Source organism: Peromyscus eremicus, chromosome 9 (genome assembly GCF_949786415.1).
Source record: "Peromyscus eremicus chromosome 9, PerEre_H2_v1, whole genome shotgun sequence".
Lineage (NCBI taxonomy): Eukaryota > Metazoa > Chordata > Mammalia > Rodentia > Cricetidae > Peromyscus > Peromyscus eremicus.
The window spans coordinates 88,554,551-88,579,067 of NC_081425.1; the positions used below are offsets into that span (position 1 = coordinate 88,554,551).

A 24,517-nucleotide genomic window follows, 5' to 3' on the forward strand; every position below is an offset into this window, starting at 1 on the left:
TCCTGGGACTTGAACCCAGGTCCTTTAGGAGAGCAGCTACTACTCTTGAACTGCTGAGCCATCTCTCCAGCCCCTGGAAAGCACCTTTACCTGCTGAGCCATTTTGCTGGCTCTTTGTTGAGAATTGTTCCATCTATGTTCACCTGGGAGTTTGGTCTGAGGTTTCTTTGTGTGTCCTTGTCTAGTTTTGGTATGGGGTAATAATAGCTTTATAGATTGAGTTTGTAGTGTTCTTTCCCTTTCTACTTTATAGAACAGGTTAAGAGCAGGTGTCAGGTTTTCTTTAAAGGTCCTGTGGAATCCAGCAGTGAATCTCTACCATCCTGGACTTTTGTTGTTGAGATACTGTTTATTTCTTCAGTCTTGCTACTTGTTATAGATGTGTTTAGGCTACTTATTTCCTCTGATTTAAGTCTTTGGTAGGTCATGTTTCTAGAAATTTTATCATATTTAGATTTCTATCATTTTAGGATATGTTTTCAATATTCTGTAATGATTCTGTATATTTTTGTGTGTATGTGTACATGTGTATAGTATCTTTGTACATGTGTGTGAGCAAAAGCCTGTATGTATGCATGTTAGAGTTTGGTGTTGGGTGCCTTCCTCAATCACTCTCCACCTTATTTTTTTATTTTATGTTCATTGGTATTTTGCCTGCCTGCATGTATGTCTGTGTGAGGTTGTTAGAAACCCTAGAACTGGAGTTACAGACAGGTAAGAGCTACCATGTTGGTGCTGGGAATTGAATCCATGTCCTCTGGAAGAGCAGCCAGTGTTCTTAAGCACTGAGCCATCTCTCCAGCCCTACCTTATTTATTTTAAAAGATTTTATCTATTTTTATTTTATATGTATGAGTGTTTTTGCTCGCGCGCGCACGCGCGCGCGCGCGCGTGTGTGTGTGTATACCATGTGTGTGCCTGTAACCTTGGAGGCCAGAGGAGGACATAAGATTCCCCTGGAACTGGAGTTACAGGTAGTTGTGAGTCACCACGTGGGTACTCCAGGTCCTTTGCTTTGTTTGTTTGTTGAGACAGGATCTCACTATGTAGCCTTGGCTGGCCTGGAATTCACTATGTAGACCAGGCTGGGCTTGAACTCATAGATCTGGCTGCTTCTGCCTGTGTGCTGGGATTAAAGGCATGTGCCACTATGCCCAACATTATTTTTTGAGCTGTGTCTTACTGAACCCGAGCAAATCGCAGGGATTTTCCTGTCTCTGTCTCCCCAACAATAAAATCACAAGGATGTGTGTGTCATGCTTTTCTCTTCTCTCACTGTGTTATTCTCTTTTCTTTTCCCCATTGATATATGTCTTTGTGTGTGTGTGTGTGTGTGTGTGTGTGTGTGTGTGTGTGTGTGTACACATAGGAGCTGCAAGATGCATATGGAGGTCAGAGAACACCTTGTGGGAGATAGTTCTTTCCTACCATGTGGTCATGAAAACAGATCTTCAGGATTGGTGGCAACCACCTTTATTCACTGAGTTATCTGCCAGCCCACTCAACCTTTGTTTCCCGAAACAGGGTCTTTCACTGAACTCACCAGTTGAGCTAGGCTGGCTAGCTAGTGCCCTCAGGATCCTCTGTCTCTCTTGCCCATTGCTGGCTCCAAACTCAGGTCTGCCAGTGCTGGCTTCACTATATTCAGTTCTTTGTACACCAGTGACCTCTGCTGGTCACAGTTAACATTACAGTCTGTGGGCTGGTGAGTTCTCCCTTTTTGTCAAGATTCCTAGGTAATTTACTCACCAAGGTGGTTTATGCTTTAGGAAGGGGTTGTGTCCCAAGTGCATTGGAAGTCTAGGGAGCAACAGCAACACTGAGATCTTTAGGACAGGCTTGTCAATCTGTGCTTTAACAATTTGTTAAATAGCTTCATGGGTATAGCTGCTCTGACATTTCTAAGAGACACAATCTCACAGTAAACTTCCTGTTCCTCTGGCTTTTACAGTCTTTACATCCTCTCTTCCACTATAATCCATGAGCCTTAGGTGCAGGAATTGTATTGTAGATACATCAGTTGGGACTGGGCACCTCATGATTTCTTGTTCTCCACACTTGACCAATTGTGGATTTCTGGAATGGTCTCTGTCAGTAGTAAAGAGAAATTTCTTTGATAAGGGTTGCAAACTTCACTTATTTGTGGGTATAAGGATGAATATTTAGAATTTTGTTAGGAATTAGGCTGGTTTAGGAAAGTAGCAGTTGTAGGTACTCTTCCAAGATTCACTTCACTAGCTCTGGGTAGTTGGCTAGGTTTCCAGTCTCTGGAATGTCTTCCCTCTTGTTGACCAGTTCTTACGTCCATTTCGAGAGCTGTTGGTTACCACCAGGATATGTATGCCACTCTTGCAACAATCCTTAGGGTTATCATAGTATGCTAGTCATTGTTGTGGTTCAAAGGTGTCATAGTGGCTGCCTAAACAAGACCCGAACAACAGTGAATACCACTAGACTTGCTAACACAGAAGGGGAAAGCTCAGGGGGCCTCAACTCTAGACAGGCCAACTAAGGAGTACTGAAAGCAGGAGAAATAGTCTTCTCCAGGGAAGAGCTCCCAGTAGGTTATCCAGTACCCACGTGGTCAACCCTGAAATCATATACATTTGAGTAACATTATATGGACTGAACATGTTGTATTTATACATTAATGAATACACACATACCACTACCATTAATTAAAGAAAAAGAAGCCAAGAGAGCAAGGAGGGGATACATGGAGAGGTTGGAGGGAGGAAAGGGAAGGATGAAATGATGTAAGTATATTACAATTTCAAAACATAAGAAATTATAAAAATTAATATTAAAAAAATACCCCATGAGTTAAATAGTTTGGGGTTTGGTGGCACATGCCTTTAATTCCAGCATTTGGGAGACAAAGGCAGGTGAATTTCTATGAGCTTGAGGCCAGTTAGAGCTACATGGTGAGACTATCTCAACAGTACAACAATAAAATCTGTTAAACAAGTGCCATATTTGAGGGATGGAGCTGTGTATGTACAGTGGTCCACTGGAGCTTCAGAGTCCTTAGTCTTCCTGCAACAGAGTGTCTTATACTTTTCCCACATCTGACTCCTTGTCACATGAGAAATTTTTATGTAAGCATCTAGAATTAATATATAAGTTAAACATTTGCTTGGAATAAATCATAAAATTAATTTAAAATACGTAAGTGATATACATGTGATTTTGATATTTGTTAAGGATGAAAGCAAAGTTGCATATTAGTTGTAGGTGGATATTTCTGTCCTGTCTGCCAGCTCCTGAATGACCGACATGGAGACTTAATATTACTTATAAATGTTCAGCTTATAGCTTAGGCTTGTTACTAGCTAACTCTAGTTTAACTGACATTTAAATTATCCCATATTTGTTATCTGTACTTTGCCACATGGCTTGGTACCTTTTCTCAGTATGATATACCCATCTTGTTTCTGTCTGCATCTGCTGGCGACTCCTGACTCCGTCCTTCCCCTTTCCCAGAGTCCTTAATTTGGTTTTCCTGTCTCTACTTCCTGCCTGGCTACTGGCCAGTCAACTTTTTATTTGCCAATGAGAGTAATGCATATTCATAGTGTGCAAAAAGATTGTTCCATAGCAATTAGTAACATTGCTGTACTTGTTATGTATCGTGTCTGAATATTTGATGCTGTACGAGTTAGAGCATCTTCAGAGTTTTGCAGAATGGATTGATATTTTGATTTTTATAATCATTAGTACTGAGAATATCGCTTGTATTAATATATAGACAAAATGGCAGAACTATGTTTAAGGTCATTTCAGAAATTGTTGAAAGTTTTGTCCTAATCCCAAACCAGAATAACATATTTTTATGAAATAGAAATCAGGATCACAAACATCAGTTTTTAAAATCAAACATTCTAACATATTATAATTCAGAGATACACTAATTTGATGCGAAAAGAAAGTAGGAAAATACTTGTCTTTGTTTTCTGTAATTAAACAACTGTGTTTCTATAAGAGCAGAACTATTTGTATGTGCAGCTCCTACACTGGTCTTGAATCCTAGCCAAGGGTTTCAGGCAATGTTTATTGGCTTTGCATGGAGTGATGGCATGCTCAGTACAAAGTAACATGCTGAGGAACCAAGGCTACCATGAAGTCATGTGTACTGGGAGGGAGCAAGTGCAGCCAGATACACTCCAGATTCATTTGTGTTTGTAAATTAATTTTTGGTTGTTGCATTTTCAGAAACCTTTCATTGTTACCACGGGTGGCGGTGGGGGTGTGTGTGTCACAACACATAGCTTAAGAAGTTGTGCACTGTAACAGTGAGCCTCTTGGCAGATAGGTGGTTCCAGAGGTTGAGTCCTCTGGCTTCAGGCAGTTTGGAGGCATGGGAGACAATTAAGGTCAGTTCCTAGCCATCTGTGACAGATTGCTTCTCCTTGTCTGGTCACTGCCTGAGCTGAGCCTCTTGTTTCTAGAACCTTTTCTTTGTGGAGCTCTGAACCTGCTACCCTCTGACTGCCTCTCACCGTGTCACCCTGAGCTGTGGCGGTTGACTTCAGCCTTGCTGACGTGGTTGTTACTTGTTCTCAGGTCATCCAGGCTAACTCAGTTTTAGATAGTGGATCCTCTCAAGGTGGCACAGGCCAAAGAACCCTGGAGACACAGTCAGTGACAGAGTCTCTGTGATGACCCAACCCTGGAACCGAGGCTCGTGAGAACTGAGGGTCTGTTCTTTTGGTAGGCCTCTCAGTCTTTCTTCACCAGGGCTTATTTCTGCGTGTGGCTTCCACTCCCCATCCCCATTCACACGGCCACACATGGCTGCATTTTGTGAAGTCGTCCTGTTTCTCAGCTCTTTTCAGCTGTTTCCCACTCTTGATGGTCTCCAGTGCTCTTCTCCTCCTTGTAATAGTGTTTGTCTGTGTTATCCTGACTTTCTTCCTTCACCTGTCACACACAAATGGCTTTCAAGCTGCAGTTTTAACCTCAAGTTAAGTTGTCACTCTTTTCCTTCTGTGAATGAAGGTCCCGTGTTGTATTTCATGTTAGGAAACTGCCTGCTAATCCCCCCTTCCTAAATGGTTACATGAGAGGATGTTCTGTTCTGTCAAATGCCTTTTCCGCCTAAACTGAGATGCCTGTGAGGTTGGCTTTTCCTGTTAACCTGTAATATTGGTCGACTTCAGTCTTTGTAACGTGGCATCTAATGTCATTAACTTTCTTAAGAGACACTGCTTACGATAGGTAAATTGCTCTTTTTAAGCAGTATTAGCTGCTTGAGTTGGGCTGAGTTCTGCATCTGTCCTTCATGTCACTTTCTGAGAGGTGAAAATACACAGTCATTTGTGATTACAGTCTGGTCTGTTCCCTCTGGAGCCAGGTACCAAGGTCCCATTCTGGGAGTGCATGTTGGTGTTGCCAGATTGCTGCCCTTCTGGAGAGTAGGCAGGCCAAGGGTAAGTGACACCACAAAATATCTTACCATTTTAAAATTGCCTTTTTCTCTTCTTTTTTCTTTCTCTCTTTTTAAGGAAGTCATTTTAAAATTATAATATACATACATACATTGTACTTTGCTCATATTTTCCCCATTAGTCCTCTTATCTTCCTGTTTCTGCTGATCTTTTCCTCTCCTTCTGCTTTCATGTCATAGATATGTCATGATATGTGTGTGTGAGTGCACATGCTTGAGCACATATAAAATCTAGGTTCTTCATGAAAGGGAACATGCAGTATTTTTCCTTCCATTATTTCCTCTGTTCTTTCTTCAGACCTCTTTCTCATTCTCTACCTTCATGTTTCTCTCTCTCTCTCTCACACACACACACACACACACACACACACACACACACACACACACACACACAAAAACCTAGATCCCATGTTTGGGAGAAAACATTCGGTGTTTGAATCTGGCTTACTTTGCTTTTAACATTACCTTGTTCTTAGGTCAGTGTTCATGCACTGCCCAAGTCTTTACATATTTCCTGGAGTGCTAGCAAAGTTGGTTCTGTAGGCTTTTTCTTTTTGGCGTTTCTGGGTGGGTAGATGCTTGGAGCTGCCTACCCTAACGTTTTGCTGATGTCACTTTGTTTCTTTCTTTGCAGTTTTATAAAAATTGCTTCCATTTTTTTCATTTCTCTTTAGGCATTGTTCATTGTACGTTATCACTCAGATGTTTCCTGTAGAACTTTTTCTATTTATTTTTTGAGTTTTCCCACATTTTCTAGAGATTCCTTCCACCCCTGCCCAGTTGTTTTGTATTATTGTCTTGTGTCTAGTTATTTTCCTAAGATCTCTTAGTTTTCGAGTTCACAGAGCGCCCTCTTCTGTTGGTTTTGTAAAATGTTTTATTTTTCCTTCTCCACTCCCCCCACCCATCTTTTCTTTTGTTGTCCTTTTAATCTTGATTCCATTTCCAGTAGCTCTCTGTCACTGAGCAGCTGTGTCTTGGAAGGCAGCTTTGATTGGCTGGTTGTTCTTAAGAATTTCTGTAGGGGAGCTTGTTTACCTGAGTGCTAGAGCCTGTGTTCACACTGAGAAAGGCTCTGGGTTCTACTGGGAACCAGGTTTATATAGTTACTGGGTTGAGCTAAATGTTTCCATTTTCAGCTTCTTTTCTTTTACTGTGCTTCAAACTGTCCCTGGAATACCTAGTAGCTGTTTTGTGATACTCAGGTCCAGTCAGCCACACAATGTATGGTCATGCAGCTGTTTTCCCTGGTTTTGTTTCGTGGGGTTTTGGATTTTTTCTTTGTCTTAGTCACTCTGTTTGATTTTAGGTGATGATTGAAGTAAGTTAAAAATGTGGTTTTGGTTTTGCAATATCTGCAGTCTACATAAAATTCATTCTGTAGTCACATTTAGAAGCTCCTCTATGTGGTTCTGGTCTGTTACTGTTGGTACATACAGAACTGGGAGTGGTGCATGTGGAAAATCAGGTTCAGGCTCACCATCTGCTGCTGGTAGCAAGTTTGAGGCTAGCCTGGAGTATAGGAGAGCTTGTCTTGAGGACTAAACAAATAAACCTCTTCTATATATCGAGTTAGAATTTGTGGTTGACTGTGTCTGTGATATGATATATATATATATATCAATCATATCATCACACATATCATCTTATGTGATACACACCCACTATCCTTGTGTTTTGTTTGGAAGCTTAGCTCTTTTTGTTGTTTGGATATTTGCAAAGCTTTTCAACTTTGAAAAGATTATAAAGAAGCGGTGTATCATTATAGTAGGGATTAAAGTATTTTCAGGTTCTAAATATTTCACATGAAAGTAATGTACAGTGTATGTACTTATAGAATCAATTAGCCTATAATAGGAATTTTGTGAAGTTAGATAATATAGTGTGTACAGTGCTGTGATTGTGCATTGGTCAGCAAGAAATTAGGAAAAGTCATTGTTGGCACAGAAAACTTTCACTTAGGAACCACCATCAATACATGATTTTAGGGAGCTCAAAGCTCACTTGGGAAAGCAAGAGTTAATTGAAGAATTAAAGCCTGAAAACAGTGAAAGTACCCTTGTTCACCTTTGGTCTTCAAGTCACAGGGGGTATTGTTGTTGTTTTTTTTTTTTTTTAATGAATTTAGGACTATATACTTGTTCAACATCAAGGTGAATGCCTAGTGACTAGTGCAGGCAGTAGGACTGCTAGGGTGTTCTTTAGGGTGCTGAGAAAAAGGATAAATAAATCTACCAATGCCTTAAAATTTTCAGCTGTGATCAAAACTGTTTTCTTTTAAAGTGGAAAAGAGCATAAAGAAGACTATTTCTGGTTTGACAGGACCAACTGGTATACCTGCTTTCTGTGAACTCATTCAGGAGCTGTAAGCATGGTCTCTTCCAGTCCCTGGCAAACAAACTAACATCTTTAGTTAACCTAACATAAGAATAAATATGGTGATTTCTGTACAGTGTAGCCCTAATAATAACGGCGTTATTTTAGAGGTGGTACAAAAGCATTGTTTTTAATTTTTTTTTTTTTTTTTTGTTTTTCGAGACAGGGTTTCTCTGTGTAGCTTTGCGCCTTTCCTGGAACTCGCTTTGGAGACCAGGCTGGCCTCGAACTCACAGAGATCCGATTTTTTTTTTTTTTTTTTGAGGACAGCTGCCTTAGTTGTTCTCTTCTGCCTTGTTGCTGTGATAAAATATTCTCGACAAAAACAACTTGAGGGAGAAAAGATTTATTTTAGCTCACAGTCCAGGTACAATAATCCCTCATGACGCGAAGGTCAAGGCCTCAGGAACCTGCCCTGTTTGAGTTCCTGTCCTAACTGAACAGCAATGTGGAAATGGAAGCCGAATAACCTCCCTCATGTCCCTGGCCCCCAACTTGCTTTTTGGTCATGGTGTTTTGTCCCAGCAATAGAATAAATCGTTTATAGGTAGTATGGTAGTCTTTAAATTGTTGCCTGGGAATAAATTAAATGTAATGTTATTTTTACATTTTTAGCAAATTATTAGCCTTTGATGTGATAAATCTTGTGAGAGTGCTTGTGAGATGAATAAAGGATAATAAAACATGAAAGTCATTGTGTGTAGTGGGGAAAATATTCTTTTGATTATATTATTTGCGCATTACCTCTGTAACCTTTGGAAAGATAATTTAACTTAACTATCACATTTCTTACTCATCTATGAATCTATTAATATCTATATCATAGACTTCTTACTCTTGGGTTAAGGTCTCATTATATTGCTCTGGCTGGCCTTGAGCCACTATGTAGCTCAGGCAGGTATCAAATTCAGATTCCTGAGTGCTGGGATTACAGGTATGGGCTACTATTTCAGAATTAAAATTCACCTTTTTAAAGTGTATAGCTTAGTACATTCATGGTGTGGTGCAACTATCACCTTTATTATATATATTATCCCTATTTTTAGAAGAAACTATGTATCACTCAATCACCCTGCCGTCTTAGTCCCTTGCAACCATATATATACTTTGGTTTTTATGTATCGACACATTTGGTACGTTTTCTGTAAGTGGACTGATCTAATATATGGTCCTTGGTGACTTATGGTGACTGCCGCTGCTTCTTCTCCTTTGCCATCTTCTCTGCTCTGCTGCTGGGGACTTAATCCAGGGCCTGTGCTTGACAAGCACTCTGTCACTGAGCTGCACCTCCCATCCATATTTGTCTTTTTTCCTTTTCCTTTGAGACAGGGTCTTCATCCTTGATCTCATAATCCTCCTTCCTAAGTCTCCTGAATGCTGAGATTACAGGCACATGCTATCACACTCATCCCAACTTACCTTCTTTTACTTTGCATTGATGTCTTGTAGGCTCATCACATGAGGGTGTATATGTATTAATACTTGATTCTTTTGTATTGTCAAATAGCCTGGTGTGTGGATATGCTGCTTTTGTTTATCTGTTCAGCTGATAGACATTTCAGTTGTTTCTGGTTTTGATTATTATGAACAATGCTATTATGAATGTTTGTATGAAGTTTTGTGAAGACTTACGTTTTCTACTATTTTGGGTAAATTCCTTATGTTTAACACTTATAACACAAACTGTTTTATAAGGTGGCTCCACCATATGTACAGTTAAATTTTAAACTATCCAGTTTAAAATTTTATTTTCATGTATGTTGAATATTAACTGAAATGAGTCATTTCAGTTGATAGTGGAAAGATTCTCTTGAAGTAGTTTGCAAAGTTGACAGTACTTTTTTAAAAGTAAGTTTGAAATTATTACTGTTAACCCTTTGCTTTTTCTTTTCTTTTCAGTTTTATCTCCAAGACACTAAAAGTAGTAATGGTACCTTTATAAATAGCCAGAGATTGAGTCGAGGCTCTGAAGAAAGTCCACCATGTGAAATTCTTTCTGGTGACATTATCCAGTTTGGGGTAGATGTGACAGAAAATACACGGAAAGGTATGAGTATGGATCAAGTTTTCCTGTCATTTATCTTTATAAGTTTTAAAATCTTTATTAGTGTTATAAAACATTACATGCTTGTAAGATCTATTTAAATATGGATATGTGAAGCAAAAAATTTAAAAGTTACCCACTTCTATTTGCTTTTCTAAAATTATAAATTATAAAATATTAATTAGTAATGAATATTCTTCATCATGTTATAAAAACATAGGGAGCTATTGTGTCAGGAAGCACTTGGCTGCAGTGACATTACACCCTAGCCAAGATGAACTTACAACCTGGGGATGATGCTTATCATCAATAGCAAGAATTACTGAGACTTAATGAGCAGTCTGGACACAGAAAGTTGTTAGTTGACTTAATGATATAATGGAACTCAGTCATAAAAGCAGAAGAGAAATTAGCTGTAGGGGTACAGGAGGGGTAATGGGCAAATTTAAGCTAAGTGCAGCAATTGATATACTTCTGCTCTTACACATATGCATATGTATAAAAAGATATAGTTAAACTCATTATTTATATCCCAACTAAAAAAACCATAAAAATAATGTAATGAATGTCTGATGTTTTACCCTAGATATAAATAATTGTGGTTTTAAGGTCTTTACTATCCTTTTTTCTGCTATCTTTAGCATATTGTTTTCTCAATGCTTTTGCTTATCTCATGGTCAGAGGGTTATAACTGCAAACCTAGGTATCATTTTCCTCATATCAGTACTCCATGCAAAAAGATAATGTGGGGATAAAATGCCCTCTTCTGTCCCTTTTTATGTGGAAAAGTCAGAACGCACTCCAAACTAATATTTCCTTATAAGTTACTGGCCTTATAAATAGATCACACACATAGTTATCTGCAGTACCAAAGAAACCCGATAATTGACAAAAAAGAGAACAAGGAGATCCGTGGTTGATATAGCTCAGTTATGATTTGAGTATGAATTGTTAAAATCCCCAATGAAATCAGAGTTCTGTCAGCAAGAAAGAAGAGGAAAAGCCATGGGGGCAGGCGGTAGTACTGAATGCAAGTATAAGGTTTCCTGTGCTACAGTCTCTGAAACACAAGTTCTCTAGCTAAATAATGCAAATTACTCTTTAAAATTATATTTCACAATTCTGAAGCTTCTTAGCTCTAAGTAGTTAGTTCATTGTCTACTCTCTGATTATGAACTTTTTTTTTTTTTTTTTTTTTTTGATAGGGTTTCTCTGTGTGGTTTTCGTTCCTGTCATGGATCTTGCTCTGTAGACCAGGCTGGCCTTGAACTCACAGAGATCTACCTGGCTCTGCCTCCTGAGTGCTGGGATTAAAGGCGCGTGCCACCGCCACCCAGCTGATTATGAACTCTTATGGCTGACTCAAATTTAAAGCACTTCTGGTACAAACCAAAAGAGCGTAATTCAGACAGTGGGGCAGTAGATCGGCAAGTTTCTCCCTCTGTTTTTCTGAGCGTGGTCTGGTCTAGTGATGCCCTAAAGCATTAGACTCTGATATTTTGCACAGTACAGTGCACTTGGCGGGGGTGCTGACTCTCATTCTGTGTGTAGCTCTCTGCATAAACCTGCATTGCCATTAAAATGGTAGTCTTATTTTTGTTATTTTTTTCTTTCTTTGTAAGATGTGTGTGGTATTTGAATTTGGGTAGGGCCAACATGTAGGAATTTCCATTTAGAGCTGTAAAGTAAGGTTGAATCTTGATGTAAAGTGTTGATTACTCCTTAGTAAGGGAACTCAGATGGTGTGAAACCACTGAGAAGAGAGAAGAGTAAGCCTCTCTTTGCTTCTTTTGTAGCGTACATGTAAGTAAGCCACAGCAAAAGACTTGGACTACATTGTATTTCCTTCAAGGGTTCCTACTTAGTGATTTAGGGTTCTCAAATAATTACTAGGCAGTAATTGATAAAAGAATGTGGTTATCAGTTTTAGGAAATGGCTTAGTTAAGCTTTACCTAGCAAAGCCTTCAGTATGCTGGCATATATGCAGATTTACAGGGGGTTGATTACAGAATGCAGCTTGCAGCCCTTTCTAGATTCCTTCACACTCTTCCCCATCTACTGAGGGAGATTTAGGATAATTATTAGTACAGTATGATTTCTGCAATATTGGGTTTCTGCAGACCTCTTTGAATGTTTGTCTTTTGGCATTTATTGTTTTCACAAAGTTTATTTAATTTGTAGGCCCTTGAGATACAGACATGTTAGAAAACATGTATTACCTGTTCAAGCTTACACTAGAAAAAAGTATAGATTTTTTTTTTAAATGCCGAATAGTAGTATGATGGTTTTTATAACACTTGAGAATCCTAAATACACAGTATTACTGGATAGCTCTGGGTAGAAGTAGTCAAGAGGATTTTCAAACTGTGTTAGAAAGGAGAGGCCACTTGTACATTGTGGTAAGTCCTTTAGTCAGACAACATTTACTGGGGCCTGGCATTCATAAGGCCTTGAACTATACATTCTCCTTTTAAACAATTACATACATGTGTCTGTTTGCCACCTATGGGCATGTACCTGTGGAGGCCAGAAGATGTAGGATTCTTGGAGCTGGAGTTGTAGGTGGTTGTGAGCTGTACAGTATGGGTGCTGGGACTAGATAGAGCTCAGGTGCTCTGAAGAGCAGCAAGTGCTCTGATTGTGGAACCACTCTCCAGTCCCCCATTCTTTTCTTCAGACAGGATCTCCTGTAGACCTGGCTGGCCTGGAACTTCCTATGTAAAACAGGCTGGTCCTGAACTTGTAAGAGACCTATCTGCCTCTGTCTCTTGAGTGCCGCCTTCACTTCTTATCCCTAGCCTATTCCAACTGTCTTCTTTATTGTGCTTTCTTTCTTTATTTCTAACTTTTTTTTTTCTTTTTGGCCTTTCCTTCCATTTCCAGCTTTCTAATCTTGTTTTGTTTGTTCCTTTCAATATATATCTCCTTCCCTGTCCATGCTTACTACACATTCCCATGTTGGTTTTTATTACTTACAGTGCTATGAATCCCTCCTTTTTATTTATATGTCTGGTTTGTTTCCCTGTTGAGATCTTAACGGCAAGGACCTAGTCATAATCATCATTATTTTCAACATTATTCTCAATACTGCTTTGTAGCCAGCAATTTCCCAGTGAATATTTATTGAAAAATAGGTAAACCCAGAGAACCCCGACATCTCATGGCCAACAAAAAGAATAAGCCAGTAGTAATATTACTCATGGTATGCTAGGAAAAATAAAGAAGTGAAATCTGTATAGTGAGAAAAATGACAGTACCAACTAGGTAGAAATAAGACTTGTTGGAGAAACAGCAGATGCTTAATCCAGGTCAGTGAATACACACATTGAGCCTCGAAGATTTTTGTCATATCAGTAAAGTTATTCATCTAAGATTGCTAGCCTCCCATTAAAAGGACTTCTAGAAGTTAATACGAGTGAGTCTCTACTGTGAAAGACAGGCATTTTGAACTTCAAATTATAACAGCATTGGATTGAAGTATGTTAAATATGTTCAAGTTGATGAGCTTGCATTAAAACTAAAAAGGAAAATTGATTTTTTTATACTTTTCTAAGAACTTAGAAGAAATCTATTTATCATGCTGAAAACAGGTAAATAATGGGAAAGAATAAGAACACTCATATTTCCTGTCCTGTAAGAAGTATAGCTTGGTTGGTAAGGGAGTAGTTCATTGGTAGAATGCTTGCAGATATGCATGCAGTCCTACTTTAATCTCCAGTACTTGGAAAAAAAACAACCACCACAACAAACCTCAGTTATACCTGAGGTTAAAAAAGAAAGTAGTTGAAGAGGCTGGAGAGATGGTTTAGTGGTTAAGAGGGAAGAGGCTGGAGAGATGGTTTAGTGGTTAAGAGGGAAGAGGCTGGAGAGATGGTTTAGTGGTTAAGCGCATGCATTGCTCTTACAGAGAACCAGCGTTCAGTTCCCAGTGCCCACATCAGGTATTCAGTCATAGGTGTGACTCCAGCTCCAGGTTATCTGATACCTTCTTCTGGACTCCTCAGGCACCTGCACTCATGTGTACATACCCACACGCTATGCACATAAGTAAAACATACCTTTTTTTTTAAAAAAGTAGTTGAAGGTTGAAAGCTTGTGATGATTGAACTACCGTTATCAAGAGAAAACCGAATGATAAAATATTAATTTAAATTTAGAACAAAAGCACTGTTGAGTCACCTATCTTTCTCTGCTCCTCTAACTCTTAAAGCCTAAGAATTAGAAGCCTTATAAAGTAGAAAACTTATAAAGATAGAAAGTTCTTAACAATTATTTTATCTTAAGTGCGAAAAATCAATTGATGCAAATCTTTCACAGTCTAGAAAAATGAATACCTGATTCAGATGGTATTTTTAAAAGGTTTCTTAGATTTTTGGTGATTCTGCTGTTGCCCTTCCTGCTGTTGCTGGTCTTCTTGAGCTCCTTCAGGCTGAGTGTAGACAGTACTGCACCGGAGGCAGAGCCAGACAGAATGTTTCTCTTTCCCATTCCAGGGCCTCTGAAAGCTTTTAAACCAGTCACACTGAACTTGGTCCCCTAAGGGGCATGTGTGTGAGGAGGCAACAAGAGGCTGAATGCATACCACAGAGTAAATAGATCTCAAAACCAAAATAAATGACCTGTATCGATACTAGAGGAAGGAAACCCAGTGGCAGTCAGCTCTTACTGTAATCTCTGGTAGTCTGTATCCGGGGAGTCATTGTAAATAGTTCTTCCACACGTCTGTTACTGTCTCCATTGGACATACCTGTTCCTCATATTTAACACGGATGAATTTTGTATGTGATTTACACTATCTGTGTATATTTAATGTGGCAATGTTCTGATGCTCCCTTTCCTTTCTGGACAAACTCTTTAAATTATATGCTTTACATTTAGTTCTTGAGTTTGAAATATAGTAATAATTTTTGTGGTGATTTTGAGAGCAAAACGTGTTTAAATATTTATAGACTTCTTTAGAACATTATTATCCTAAGTATTTCCTTCATAATATCAGATTCTCTGTGTTTTTGAAAGAGGGCAAGGGGGTAGGGCTGGTGGTCAGATATACATGAAAAATATATCTTCATGCTGTACAAATACCCTTTAAGTTTTTGTTTCTGTCCTGGGAATTGAATGTAGGGCCTTGTATATATGCAAGGCAATTGATTTACCATTGATCAATATTCTCAGCTTTTTCTTTTTGTTTCCTTACCCTCAAAGAAAGCTCAGAATTAATACACATAAAAACATTTAAAACTTCTTTTAACACAGGTTTCACAAACTCATTTGACCCCCAATTCCTTTTTTTTTTTCTTTTATTCTTTCTTGGTTTTTTGAGACAGGGTTTCTCTGTATAGCCCTGGCTGTCCTGGAACTCACGCTGTAGACCAGGCTGGCCTCCGACTCACAGAGATCCACCTGCCTCTGCTTCCTGAGTGCTGGGATTAAAGATGTGCACCACCACTGCCCAGCTCCCAATTACTTTTTGGTTAACACTTTTTAGCACTGTATTTGGGGAAATTCTACTGTACTGAGTTGATTAATACAAATATTAAAACATGCCTATCATATTGCTTTAGATATTTGCCTGTTGCAAATCCAAAAGATTAGTAAGTTTTCTACGCACCTGTGTATCTAGTTGACATGAAGTCTTTTCACAGAAGGGTTGGCTTTACTTAGACACGGACTTCTAGTACTTGGTTCACTCCATTGATTTATGTATCAGTCCATTTGCTGAACTTTAATCTAGCTGATGGATAGAATTCCTGATGTGATATATTACACGTTGGCTCTGGTACTGCAGTTTTATTCTGTAACTCATCCACCTATTTTTCTTTTTGTTTTAAATTTATAAAGTTTTTTGTTAACATATTTTAATTATACATAATAGTGTATTTCATTATGACATTTCATGCATGTGTATGAAATATTTTGGTTTTATTCACGCATTATCTTCTTTTGTCCTTCCCCTGGTAATGCCCTTAAAATAGCTGTGCTACTTTCACCACTTCCACATCTTCTTTTTTTTTTTTTTGAGACTTACGCATTTAATTAGTGGTACTTACAGGAGTTGAAGTCATAAGTTTTATAATACCATCTGCCTTCAGTGAGAGCAGCTATTTGGGATGAAATGCCAGGGACATGAAGAGTTAGGTGCTAATTGTGTAATGGTATCACAAGTTAGTGGGTCAGGCTCTAAGCACTGGGGATCTGACTGCTAGAATGGGGGAACATTTTGCTTTTATTTGGCTCCTTTGTATCAAAAATTAGGACCAGAAGAAGGAGGTAAGAGTCAAAAGATGAGATGTGGTTTTGAGGGAGGGGGCACAATTGGCCGCAATTGTCTAAGGACTAAGTGAAATGGTTCTGGGAAAAGAGAGTTGGAGGATAAGGTGTGAGATAAGAGATTTGGGATAAAGATCTGAGGATGGAGGGTGATTCTCTCCTTCCTTCCTTCCTTCCTTCCTTCCTTCCTTCCTTCCTTCCTTCCTTCCTTCCTACCTTCCTTCCTTCCTTCCTTCCTTCCTTCCTTCCTTCCTTCCTTCCTTTTTTGTTTTTTGAGACAAGGTTTCTCTGTGTAGTTTTGGTGCCTGTCCTGGATCTCGCCCTGTAGATCAGGCTGGCCTTGAACTCACAGAGATCCGCCTAGCTCTGCCTCCCGAGTGATCGGATTAAGGAGGGTGATTCTAAGGGAAGAGAGGTTGGGCAGAAGTCTAAAGGTCTAGAGGTAGAGGTATTGACATAGGAGTGAAACAGGACTGGAGAAAAAACTAAGACAGCGTGGGAGGGAAAGGAGCCTCTCACTCTGGACTTGGATGCAAGTCTTTCCCCAGCTGAGAATTCCAGCACAGGGGCCTGGAGAGAACACTCACTGCTTGTCTTAGGGCTTCTGTTGTGATAAAACACCATGACCAAAGCAGCTTGGTGAGGAAGGGTTTATTCCAGCTGACAACTTGTAGTTCATCATGCAGGGGAATCAGGGCAGGAACTCAAGGCAGGAAACTGGAGGCAGGGACTGATGTAGAGGCTATGAGGAGTGCTGCTTCCTAAAAGAAAAAATAGCTTTTGGTGATATTAGCGAGTAAATAAAGACCACCACAATAGGATGTGTAAAAATGGAGTCGTAAACAGGAAGATGTTTGGAGATTGCATGTAACCTGCCTGTGTATGAGAGACTGGTGGCAGCAGCTTAGAGGATGTGGCCAGAAGGAAGAAGCCAATTGATTAGTGGCAATGATGGCTATTCCAGGCAGAACTGAGGAGACTGTCCAGTAGGTAGTTCTTTGTCTCTGTTAGCGCTTTTAAATATAATCAGTTAATAAAGACAAATATTGACCAAATTGTGCTGAATTCCTTAAATTTAATATATATTTCCCAATGATGGCCACATTACTTTGTATTACTACCATCTTGATGCCATGGTTGTAATTGTTCAACATATTATAACCCTAAAGCAATAATTATTGTTAAAATAGTTTTATTGAAGTATAAATAAATATATGCCTATTTTACTTATAAGACTCTGAGACAGACATATACAGCCACAGAAAGCACTACTCTTAAAATCATTATACAGTGTGTTTTTGTCTGCTCATATCAGCTTTAAGTCAGTTTAATAAACAAATGTGTTCAACCACCAATGATGCAGTATTCTAAGAACAGAGAAGTCAAAACTGTCAATCTCTAAATTAGGAAGCATTTTTTTTTCCTATGTAAGACACAATGATCCGTACGGTTACTGCCTGTGGGAGATTTGTCTCTCAAAACCATCAATAGGAAAAGGAGTGAGAAGACTCTGAGGAGTTGTATACAGAGAGACTGCTGTGGCTTTATCAAAAGGTATTGGGGATGGAGTAACAGCAACCATATAAAAGCTGTCCTGGAGAGCCTCCTGTGTGAGTCATAGCAACTGTACACTGGAGGAATCAGACAGGCACCCTCCCTGGTCAGCAGTCTTGATAGTCTTGCCTATAACGTGGGTGGGAGATGATTAACATATTCTAAACTGTACATACAGGACATTAAAGTCTTATGAGGTGTGGTTGGGAGACAGATTGGAGACAGGAGAATTAAGAATAAGGATTACTTTTTAAAGGGCAGTTGACTAGGTGTGATGTCTGCAAACTGGGGCAAAAGTGTTACTCTTATTGTTTCTGCACACTAGACAGTTGACTTTTCGTTGTCTGTTAAGGAACTGGAAGTTTTTAAGGTAGTAGTTACTGTCATTAAACTACTAAATTTATTTGCTTTCCTAGAAATTATTATTTTTAAGAATGAAATACAAGTTTAGATATGAGACCCACCAAGCTTCATATTTTTAAACACTTATTTTATTTGTTTTAACCAGTTACCCATGGGTGTATTGTTTCCACAATAAAACTTTTTCTACCAGATGGTATGGAAGCCCGGCTCCGCTCAGAGTGAGTATAATTAGTGCTGTGAAGTTTTGGATTAATTATCTTAGTTGGTGATATTCGTAGTGATGCTATACGGCTAATACTACAAGATTACTGTAATATATTAGAAAATTGATATGGTACCTTTGGGCATATTATATATTTTAGTTTTAACTACTTCTTATTATTTAAAAATCTAGTAAATAATAATGCATCAGAGGTAAAGGTTGTTTTATTTTCAAATTTAACTTTACAGTATATATTTGAATAGATAATTAGTTGGGTTATTTTTTGCAATATTTAGGATATTTTAGTTACTGGAGAATGATAACTGTGTTCTTTTTGATATATATTTAATATAGAGCTTTTTAGGCTGTGATTGTCTGTGGAGTTAATGTCAATGTCATATTCTTTCAGAACTTGAAGATGTTAATATAGTTAGTATTTTTTATGAGAGTTAAAAGAATTTCCCCCAAAGTTGTATTTTATGTTTTATATGAAGCAATATCAAGTCTTATCATGAAGTCTAAAGTTTAAAATGTAAATTTAAGTACATCCTGTGCTTTTTAAAGATTATCATTGTGAAGTATGGAAGGCGCTGGGCAGTATTTAAATATTAATGCTTTTTTTGTTTTTTGTTTTTATTTAGGGAAAGGCTTGAATATGCTAAATGCTTGTTTCCTTGCTTCAAAGGAGTTTCCTGATATTACAGTCTACTTTTTACTAGTGGCTTACATTGTTTTGATTATGCCAAAATACCTAGAGTTGAAGGAAAAGCGAATAGTGAATAGGAAAGAGAGAACGATAAAGCGAAAGAGCAGGCCCCTTTACTGTAGTATCTCCCCTGCCTGTCATTAGAATTACATATTTGTGCTTTTCTTAGGACCTACCATAGTTTTTTTCCCCTCTTTAGTTTTATGGCTAGATGATGCAAAACAGATTTGTAAAACAGTTGAAATTTAAAATACCATTATTAAAAGGTAATTATAGTTTATTTGAATTTCAGTAAACTTCAAGGACTTCAACATAAGAAAGCCTTTAGGAGTCAAGAATTGAGCTTTCAGTCATAGAATAACTAGCAATCTACCAATGCCTTACAGCTTTTTAAAGACTAGTGTTTGCAGTTGGTATGAGACCATTTTTGATAGAGTTAAAAGGTTTGAGCAGTCATGCATGTCTCCTGTGTTCTTAGGTTCCATCTAGTAGACTATGTGGGTCTTCTTCTTTTTGTGTGTATGTGTGTGTGTTCGTGTACATGTGTGTCATGGTGAGCGTGGAGGTCAGAGGACAACCTTGGTGTTGGTGCTTGATTTCCAGCTTGTTTGAGGCAGGGTTTTGTGTTTGGCACCATGTGCCCTAGGCTAGCTGTCGCCCAAGCTCCCGAGGATTCTTCACTTTCCACTTGCAGATTGCTGGAGGAGTGCTGGGGTTTCCGACATACTGGCTTTACACACGTGCTGGGTAGTCAGACTCAGGCCCTCATGCTTGTCTGACGAATGCTTTACCTACTGAGCTATCTCATCAGCCATCTGTAAAAATTTTGAAGACTTTTCAGTAAATTCCCTCATTTTCCCAAGTCCCTTTAACTATTTCTCATTTTCTTCTCAGCTCTCTCTCCTTTATTTAATGACTGTGTGTGAATGTTTGTTGTATGCATGCGTGTATTGCCTACATGTGGAGCAGAGGACAGCCTCAGGTGTTAATCCTCAGGGGCCGTGCCCCTTGTTTTTAGACAGGATCTCATTGGACTAGGGCTTGCTGATTCAGCAAGACTGGCCCCTGTCCTCACCTGCCAGGTGCTGAGGTTAGAAGCGTGCCGTAGCACCCGACTTTTACAAGGGCTCTGGGAATTGAACTCTGGTTCAATTCCTCAAGCTTGAGCAGCAGGGAATTTACCTACTAAAGGATTTCCCTAGCTCCTGTTTTTAAGGAGCTATTAAATACTAAATTTTGCTTCTAGTTTAGAAGACAAGTTTAGAACAAAAAGTTCTTTAAAGCTGGATGAATATCTGAATAGACTTTAGGGTAGATAGTTAGGGAAAGCTTGACTTGTTCTGACTTTTCAGGCCTTACTTTTCTCATCTGAAGTATAAAGATAAATCATCTTAGTTACTGATCATGATTATGAGGCTTAAATGTAATTGTATATTTAAAGAACTTAGCATAGTATCTATCAGATAATAAATCTGAGATAAACATTGACTGCTGTTATTGTAATCTAATTTTAATTAGCAGTTTAAATGGCTGAATACATCAAGAGTGCCAAGTTCACTGTGTAAATAGTGTATAAGGTTTTTTGTTAATGAATTAATTTAATTGATTCAATTTTGGCTTGAGATTAGGACAGGTTTCAGACAATTTGTGAAATGGTCCTAAACATATATCTCTCATTTTGTACTATGTGAATCTACAAATCAGAATTCACAGCATAAATGATTAAAATCAACATATCAACCTTGCTTAGGAAACCCGAGGTGGTTCTACACCCTACAGCATAAACTATTCATCCAGGATTTAATTCCTGTGTAAAAGTAACCGAAGCATGGTCATCAAACCAGTATAAAATTTTGCTTTTGTCTTTAATAAATGGTAAAATATATGTATACTGAAGACTGGTTTTAAAATCAATTTTGATAATTTGCGTATAGGGTTTGTAAGATCTTCAATAGGTAATTCTGATTGTTTCTTAGTTTTTGTTCTATTTTATAATTTTCTAACAACAGAAATAGAAGTTGCCTATAACTTTACAACCTCAACACTCAATAACAGTTTTTACTTTCTAACATTGCTTTGTTATACTTTTTATATACACAAGAAGTTTTTCAACAATTCAGACAAAATACACCTATGTCCGATATAGTTTTTGTAAAAAACAAATATATTTGCAGATTGTGTTATTTGACTTTTTTAGCCATTTGTTTGCTAACCGAATTTCATGAGAACAGAAGAATTTCTTCTTGGGTCACTAAGAAAACCAAATTTTTAAAGCTCTATTTTTTTCCATTTAGGGTTTTTGAGTTAATGTCATTATATATACATATTGACAGAAAAAAGGGATATATGCAAAAAAATGGTTATTTCTGGGTGCTTAGGATTGAGTAATTTTAGCTTCTTTTTATATTTTACACATTTTCCATTTTCAGTATATATTGCCTGTACAGTCAAGAAAAATTAACTTATGCTTAAAGCATCCATTTTAGTTTTATAAGTGGAAAAGAATAAATGTAGTTACAACTTAAAAAACATTCAGTAGGCATCAGGTTTGTTAAGGCCTTGAGATAGGTTCTGTGGATGTAGGGGTGAATTGATCATAATGCCTGAGGTATCCTGTGTACAGAAAATGGGTACTGGTACTCAACCCTTCCCTCTATATGCCATACCAGGCCAGTTTCTCAGCAGTCACACACGCTTTACTAATCGAGTCTGGGAACTTTACCCATTCAGCCTGCCATCTGGCTGTCACTAGATTGTTTTTGAAGATGTGAAGTGTAGGGGACATAGGTGGCCTTCAAGACACATACAGTATCTTACAGGGCTTTGTAAATAGGGGTGCTGGCTTCCTGAGCTACACATTTCTCCTGGGAGTAGAAGGTACTGGTTGGTTACTGTTCCAAGGCGTTGTTTTAAGCTACTTGTTTATACCCACACATTTAATACTTAAAAGAATGCTATAGGACCACTTTACGGGTGAGGAGCACGAGGCCTATCGGGATTACTTTGCCTTTAGCTGGGAAGTAGAGCCAGTTTGGTTTAGTTGGTATACTTTCTGAGCCTGTATGTTTGACTGCTGCTGCTTTTCTGTCAAGAGTTCTATGTCAGGCCCCAGAGGAAATTAGTGTCAGTTAATGCCTGTGGTTGTGTTTGCTATGCTGAGTTCAGTTTCATACACACATGTAAACTTTGATTTAGTCCTAAGATGGCAAGGTGAAGAATAGTTGTCACTGTTTTGACAGCTAAAGTTGTTCTTCACTTAGAGCCACTTTCTAATTATGATTTCTTTTCTAAATGAGCTTTTACTTACTAAGAATTTCTACACACGAGTATTTATTTATTTTTTGATAACATATGTTACAAATAAAATGCATACTTTAAAAGGTATTTTAATGTGTTGAAATGGTAAAAATAAGGGAATCATCACAACACTCAGTAAATATTGGGTCCTCAAAAGACATTTAATACATTTGGAATTGAAATTCACTTTAAGAATAATAATGAGTATAAAGTAGGTTTATGTATATATTAGTTTGTTTTTTAAGAAAGATAATTCACATTCTTTTAATTATATAAGAGCAAATGCATGAGTTTTATGACAAGATACTCTGGTGCTCTAGAATCATTTCCTCTGTTTTCAGGAAATTAGATAAAAATTCTAAATTTTACTTTTCAGTGTCATCCATGCTCCATTACCGAGTCCTGTTGACAAAGTAAGTAGTAAATGATTGTTTACTGGTGTTTTTATTTAATAGGTTTTACCCAAAATCTTCTGTTTTTGTAATAAAGTAAATATAACTGTGTAGTTAATATAACCTTCACTGTGTGGAGAATTTGGATTGAATGTGTCTTTAGAAAAAGCTTTTGTAGCCCAGGTAAACTACTGACTGAGTAGACTAAATGTACCTGGTTTTGTGCCTAGCCAGAGGTAAGTAATGTTTACTAATACCTTTTATTCTGAAGTACAGTTCTGTCTAGGAATTTCCCAAAGCTTTCTAGCCAAGAAGTTCACTTAGTATTTACCCATACAGCACAGTGGCTCTGAAATAAGAATTTACAGAAATTATTCATTTAATGTCATTGGACATCAGTTTTGACATCACCTAATTAGAAATTGTAGTAATTGATTGTTAGAATATTTTTCTTTTGTTTAGGAGTAATGGTGCATTGAAACTATAGGTATCATTGCTGAATAACAGAGTGTGATCAATGAGCAAAACAAAACTTTTTTTACTATTCGACATTACTGTGATATTGGGAGCTTGGTTTTGCTTTGTTTTTTTAGACAGGGTTTCACATAGCCTTGGGTGGCTAGGAACTCACTGTATAGCCAAAGATGCTGCTTGTTCACTTCTTGATCTTCCTGCCTCCACCTTCCAAGTTCTGGGATTACAGCTGCATTATCATGTCTGCTGGATTTGTGTGTGTATATGTGTGTGTGTGTGTGTGTGTGTGTGTGTGTGTGTATGTATGTGTGTATGTGTATGTTGTGTGTGTATGTATGTGTGTGTGTGTATGGTATGTGTGTATGTATGTGTGTGTGTATGTGTGTGTACTAACTAAAATGTGAGGACAAACATTTTACATTTTTTCTCTAGTTTAGATTAACAATGGTTACCTACTTTAAATTGAGGTTCTTAGATTCTTGTTTTAGAAATAAAAATAATTTATCATCAACTTCTCTGATACCAAGAACTGTATTTGTTGATTTAGATCTTCAAAAGAAAAATGCCAGTTCTTTTAGGTTGAATATTAGAAAGCATACTTTGTGAGCTTAATGAGGAGTGATTCTGTAACATTATTAATAAATCAGCAGAGCATGATAGTGTATACCTGTATTTCTAGTGGTTGGGAGGCTAGGATGGGAAGATAGCTGTGAGTTCAAGCTGGTGCATGTACCAGACCCAAAAGGGCTGTGTAACAAGACCAAATTTCAAACAATGAAAAAGGATAGGTATGCACACTTACAGAGCTTATTAGTGGCTAGGATATGGGCAGATATTACAGCTACTTATTGTGTCCTGTGTTTTCTTTTTTAGTGACATGGTTCTGTATCTGATATTCCTGAAAAGCCCCCTTTGAAGTGAATTCTGATACTTTTGTGTTCTGAGCAGTTAGACTGACTTGTAGTTTTGAACATGATTATTTTCTATCTTTTTCTTAAAATTTACATACAATAATAAAATTTTTTTCATTGTCTCAAGCTATTGGACAAAATATTAGAATCTTTTTTATTTTAATTTTTGTTTTTCAGTAAGAGTAAGATTTTCTGTTATCCTCTATCCTGACACATGCTTCCAAGTAACATTTTGAATATTGGTATTTCTAAATGAATTGTGATATGTTGACATATTAATGAAGTAATGAATGATGAATTTTAAAGGAAAAACATAATGACTGCATTGATTAGGAGTTATTTCTCAGTTATGAAAAGGTTCAGTACTTTGTGATTTGACTTATAAAGGAAAGTTTCACAAGTAATCATCTTGTTTATAAATCTGATATGATCGGTATAATACTATCTATACATTCTAGACATACAGCAGAAATATCTTGAGAAC

At 37.7% G+C, this 24,517-nt stretch overlaps 1 protein-coding gene across 26 annotated transcripts in view; it reads left to right on the plus strand.

Annotated features, from left to right (window-relative positions):
* Positions 1-24,517, plus strand: part of Slmap (sarcolemma associated protein) — a 123,157-nt gene that overhangs the window by 37,852 nt on the left and 60,788 nt on the right. For all 26 annotated transcript variants that reach the window (XM_059274004.1, XM_059274002.1, XM_059274009.1 and 23 more), the window contains exons 3-5: positions 9,722-9,869; positions 18,197-18,269; positions 22,633-22,669. In XM_059274004.1, the coding sequence (XP_059129987.1) occupies positions 9,722-9,869; positions 18,197-18,269; positions 22,633-22,669 (258 nt within the window). The remainder of the gene's footprint in view (positions 1-9,721; positions 9,870-18,196; positions 18,270-22,632; positions 22,670-24,517) is intronic.